Source organism: Plectropomus leopardus, chromosome 15 (genome assembly GCF_008729295.1).
Source record: "Plectropomus leopardus isolate mb chromosome 15, YSFRI_Pleo_2.0, whole genome shotgun sequence".
Lineage (NCBI taxonomy): Eukaryota > Metazoa > Chordata > Actinopteri > Perciformes > Serranidae > Plectropomus > Plectropomus leopardus.
Genome location: NC_056477.1, coordinates 8,557,359 through 8,563,358, shown reverse-complemented (window position 1 = coordinate 8,563,358; position 6,000 = coordinate 8,557,359). Strand labels below are relative to the sequence as shown.

Below are 6,000 nucleotides of genomic sequence, written 5' to 3'. Positions count from 1 at the left end.
CTTTTTGGGCCTTGAACACATCTCCTTAGAAATGGGAGTGACCTCTGTGATTTTAGAAATAACCAAGATGATTCACGTGCTGTCGGATTTCAGAAAGTTATATCGAATAAAACGATAAAATTGCAATACTAATCATGTGGGGGGAATAATTTTATTTCATCTTTATTCAGACTCCATGTGAGTTACCTGACTGCGGTTAAAAGCTGCAGCAGAGTTTTTTTTCCTGCTCATAGTTATGTATGCTATGGTAATTGTAATTTCCGACACTGTGGTACGCATGTGCGAGGTGTGTTTCGGTTACCGTGAAGCTCCTCCAGTCCTCGCAGCTCTGTTTGGTGCAGCAGCGCGCAGCTCGGTCGGTGCGAGAGGGCGCACAGCAGTGTAGTCAGCCGGAGACCCAGCAGACATGTCGGAGAGTGGGAGTCAGGAAGCCGGCGGGGCCGCGGAGAACGGCGGCGGCAGCCCGACGAAGCGTGCACCCAGACCGGCCGTCGGGAACAGAGTGACCGTGGTGCTCGGGGCTCAGTGGGGCGACGAGGGGAAGGGAAAAGTTGTGGATCTGCTCGCACAAGACGCGGATATGGTGTGCAGATGTCAGGTTGGTCACCTCCTCCTCCTCCATGCTGCATTCACTTGTTATGCATCCGTAGCTAGTTAACGGAAACCCCGCAGGTAACGCAGCTCACGGGTCCACAGCGCGCGGCGTTAAGTTAGGTGTACAGATGAAGCTAACGGTTACTAGCTGCCACTGTCAGTGTGTTGTTGTCACTGTTTTGCTAATGTCACCTTGAATTCCTGCTAGCTGCTTTTAGCTGCTCTGACATCTTTGATGTGTGTGCTGAATTGATCCTGTCGCGTGCACATGACAAGGAGCTGAAGGCACCTTTGGGTAACTATAGTCACCAGGTGCATCTCTCCGCACCGGGCTTTTACGGCCACCAGCTGCGCGTTAACGCCAGTCAGTAAGCTAGCAAAGGACCGGAGTAATGTTGGCTGCAGGATTTTATTCTTTCTGGCTCAACAGTTTATTGCTAGTTTAATAATAGAGCTGGGAGGTGATGCTAATGTTACACTGCATCATACTGGATTGTGGTTATTGCAATATCCCGGTGATTTACTGGTGTTGAAGGCTGCATTAGATCCTATAAAGTTATTTAGTATTAACTACTATGTGACTTAATCAGACTGCTGTAGCTGTGTCAAATAAGCAATGCATGTATAAACTTGTGCATTATATCCTCAGTATTAAATATCACTGATTTTTACTGGAGTCTGGTATAAATATTGCAGGGAAAAACCCAAATGTCTATGCCAAATTTGAGATTTCAGTGGCACTTCGGAGGATTAGTGATTGATTGATTAATTGGTTGGTTGATTCAGATTTTTTTTTAAATTTTTTTATGGGGTAGTGTTTTCCTGGTCTCGCAGGCTGCACATGGACATATCCATATATTACTGATTATTGACCCGTCAGTGCATTCAGATGCTTTATTTTATTCATTAATTTTATTTATTATTTTACAGATCAGTGTTCTCCTGATCCTGCAGGTTGCACTTGACCATATCCATATACAGTATACATACACCATACACTAATGCGGCTGCAACATTAAGTGATCAGGGAATAATCGTTTGTCTTTTTTTTTTAATGCAAAAAAGCCAAAATGTTGCTAGTTTTATGCTGCCAAAATGTAAAAATTTGATGCTAAAAAGATAGAAAGTGTGTGAAATAATCAGGCTATTGTAGTTGAGAAATTAGCAATGAATGCTTGGATTTGTGTGACACAGACTCCTATGAAAACAATAATATTTGATATTAAGGGTATACTTAATATCAAATATTATTGTTTTCATAGGAGTCTGTGTTATAAATTACAGGGAAGTGAAAAATGTCAATGCCAGATTTGAGTAGTGCTGACCTATGTGATCTTGCAGGCTGCATTTGAACATATTTCAATGTACACCAGAGCTGCATTACATTAAATAACATGTCATTCCACACCAGCCAAACATTTGCTTGTGTCACGTTTTTTAAAGATACAGTTTTCAGATTTTTTCGAGTTAAAAAGTATATTCTCATACAAAATAACTCTTCTCAGTCATCAGTAAGAAGTGTGTAGTAGTGTTGTATTGTCCTGCAGAGACTCTGCCGTCTGTCTGTATTCTCTTATTAAATGTTTGTGTTTCTGTGTTGTGGGCGGTTGCAGCTGTGTACCCCACAGCACTCAGGTGAGGTTGGAGCTTTATAAAACGGTAACGAGCAGGTGCCAGAATGTAAACCACAGGCATCCAAAAGACACAGCGCCAAAAACTGAATCTGGGCTTGGCTTTTACGTTCACTTTTTATACGAGAGTGTTTACAAACAGTCACCAACAATCCTGCATAGCGTACCTTTAAAGTTGAGAATATTCTTTGTCATACATGTTTACAAACTGAATAGCATTGGATTTTTTGACTGTTCGACATGTTTCACGATTTTCTGACATTTTATTGACAAAACAATTTATCTATTAATTGAGAAAACAATAGGCAGACTGATCTATGATTACAATACAAGCTGCAGCCCTACCATTGTGCTGCTTCGGGGGGCCATACGTGCACCACCTTATCATTTCGGACAGACTGGGAGGGGACAAGGTGCTAAAAATAAGACATCATACATGTGTTGATAACATGCTTAGCATGTAAGGATGCACAAACAGATGCTGCTGTCTTGCCAATATAATATCTGGGAAATGTGTGTAGGTGCGACCTCTTAAACGTGTTTATGTATAAAGAGATGTGATGCAGCTCAAATCATTATGATTGTTGCTTCAACTCCTGGCGCTTAGTGTTGAATTTGAATCACACTAGTTTTCTCATGCAAAATTGGTGGTTTGGAGACTATGAATCGTGGTGAGTTGTTGACATGGCTGAAGCTTTCTTCTAACACATGCTGCCTTTATGTGATGTCGGAATAATCTGAATGACAACTTTCCCTCTGGGAAAATTCACATGAACAGCCTCTCAAGTTGGAAATACAACTCGGAGATAATTTTTTAACATGTCATAACACGACTTGATGTCATAAATGCATAAACATGGCGTGCAAAAGTCAATGTTTACTCATTGGAAAGAACCTTTTTTCATTAATTCAAGTATTAAATATCAACTTTTGATCAGATGTAGTGTAATATGGTATTAATGTTACCTGCTGTCCACATGGAGATTAGTTAGTGTTTTTTTTCTTGTTTGTTTGGTTTTTTTTTTTAGCATAAACCTGATAACAAGTTGGGTAAAGTTAATTGTAAGATATATTTGGTGGCTTAAAACACATATCTTTGAAATCGTGGCTCACTCACTCCGTTTACTTTGCTCTTCGTTGTCCTGAAACTGCTATCAACTTCTTGCTTAATTGCTCTTAGCATTAAAATGCAACCCATCTTCTTTTTAGCTTCCATGTTCCCACTTTACGACCTCAAAGCACGTGAACACAACAAAGTCAGAAAAAGGACTTCCCAACTCGGAAACTCTGACCTTCTGACATCACATGAAGGCAGCAACAGATCGACTCAACGCCCCTGAAGTATTGCACTCATATAATATATGTATATACTGTATGCACATTTTTCACAATGCAACACCATGCTGCTATTATGCAGCTCTGCAAGTACTGTAAACGAAAAACATACTTTTAACGTTTTTATTTGTTTGTTGTTTTGTTGCTCCTTGCATAGATGCTGCTTAAAGTTTTGTTGTACTTTGTTTGATGACAATAAAGTCTATTTTGATTCTGTTTAGTTGGGTTAAAGCAGTTGAAGGAAAACTGAGCTCATCCACTGTGTTAACCTGGAGTCACATGCTTAAACCAAATCTACTCAAAGAAAGCTGAAGTTTGGCCAGTCTGTAGAAATCTGGTCTTATTTGGTTTACTGCTCTCTGGTGTGTGTAATTATACACAGTGTATGCAGTCAAACTGTCTCGAATCAGAAGGATCATCGCTTTATATTTTGGCAATACTTTAATCAACTGGGCAGCAAAACACGTGTGAAAACTCCGATGAGTTCAGTGTGTTAGCACAACAATGTGAAGTACTTCCTATTTTTGTTGAATAGACTTCAAACCCTCGCAGCTCTCAGCAGTGTGTGTTGACACTCAGCCTGGTATACAGACTCTGTGTGTGTGTGTGTACTGAAGCGAAAGACTCGATAAACTGAGGCAACGTCAGAAAGACAAAAAGACAACCTCCCTGTATGTTTCCAGTGTAATGTTTTTGCATATTTTGACTTTTTTTTTGTTTTGCAACACTTTTTGCTGCATTCAAAATACATTTTCAGTCATATTAGGTCAATAGGAAGCCACTGGTTTCCATTAACTTTAACATGGTATGAAAATAACATTTTGAAGAGTAGAAACCTGATTTAGTTTGCGGATTGATTTAAAGAAGTCTAATAATTTGCCTTTCCCTTTAGGCACCATCATTAGGCAATACCAGTATTGTTTTTGGAATTTTTTCCTTTTTTGGGGGGAGTCGACAGCTAGAAAAAGAATGATGGCGGGTATATTACAATCACCTAGGGCTGCCGGGATGAAGAAATGTTCCCTACGGTGTTGCTCATTAGCACGATGTCCAGTATTGCTGCATTTTTTTTGTTGTTTTTGCAAATTACTTTGTTTATCATGGTTTTATTAATACGCATTATCATTGGGCTATATTCAGATGTAATGTTTTTTAAAAGACAAAGATTACACCATGTTAAACCGCCGGCGGTGGTGGTGGTGCGGTAAACTGCCAAACTGCGGTAATATGTCGCTCCATCACAGCAGTGACAAAAAATCCATACCAAAGTTAAGTGTTTCTCAACTCTCAACAACCAGGAAATGACCACAAAGAGCGCAGAATAAACATTCAGCGTTTTGTCAAGCTGCTTGCATTCATAGAATAAATACACAACACTCCCATGAAAAAACGAAAAAATACGAACAGAGAAATTGCAGCAGTTGCTTAACACTCCTTGCAGTTGATTTGTCAAGTGTGACATTGCAATATTGCGGTTATCACGTCAACCTCACATGCAGCAAAAGTTTGATCATGCTGTATTCATCTTTGCCTCCAAGACACCCTACTATATCAATATTTGAGAATCTGAAAATTGTCAGAATATTTATCAGTCAAATTCGTTTTTCTCAGTTAAATCCATTTAGAAGTTTAAAATGCTTCCCTTAAATTGTTTTTTCAAAGAATAGCTAACAAGATACCAACTGCCATTTTTTAATTTCGTCTGTGCTCTTTGTTTTGGAGACAGCCTCTGAATAATCTTTGCCATTTCTGTACTGCAGTGTCTTGTAACTTTCTGGCTGACAGATACGCTGATACCAACATTTCTACAATAAGCCAGTATCACATCTCCCTACTTAACACCATGTTGCTCAGACTGCTTAATAATACAGACAATGTTGCTAATCTTTTGACTGCTTGCACTAAATCTGCGGACTATAAGTTGTTGCTGTTGATAACAAGTTGACATAACAAGGATTCTCCGGAGCCTTTAGGCTTCCTGGTTCCTGCAGGCCTGTCCAGGCATGTAAAAATAAACAGCTTTCTAGCAGCCGTCCTGCACAACGTCCCCTCCATACATCATGGTGTGTGTGTGTGTGTGTGTGTGTGTGTGTGTGTGTGTGTGTGTGTGTGTGTGTGTGTGTGTGTGTGTATGTATGTTTGTTGGGGTCTGCTGGAGCAGATAGTGTTGAGCTTTTTATAAAATAAGCTTTGCCAGCAGTCTTGCTTGGTGTTCCTTACAGTTCGGACCTCCAAGATCCTAGAAGTTACAGTTGGGATTACAAGAAAGGAAAGAAGAGGGCGTATACTTGGGGGGCGTTTCAAGTAAAACACGTCTCTGGAGACTGTTGGCAGGAGAGTCAGCAGTCATTTTTGTGCAATATCATATATCCATACCAGGCTTCAACAAGTAAACAGCACAGATTGTTCCTCATCAGCAATGTATTCATAAATAAATATA

General features: G+C 40.0%; 1 protein-coding gene across 1 annotated transcript in view; it reads left to right on the top strand.

Annotated features, from left to right (window-relative positions):
• Nucleotides 1–321: 321 nt before the first annotated feature.
• Nucleotides 322–6,000, top strand: part of adss2 (adenylosuccinate synthase 2) — a 28,577-nt gene continuing 22,898 nt past the window's right edge. The window contains exon 1 of the mRNA XM_042501905.1: nt 322–598. Within this exon, the coding sequence (XP_042357839.1) occupies nt 407–598 (192 nt within the window). The 5' untranslated portion in view covers nt 322–406. The remainder of the gene's footprint in view (nt 599–6,000) is intronic.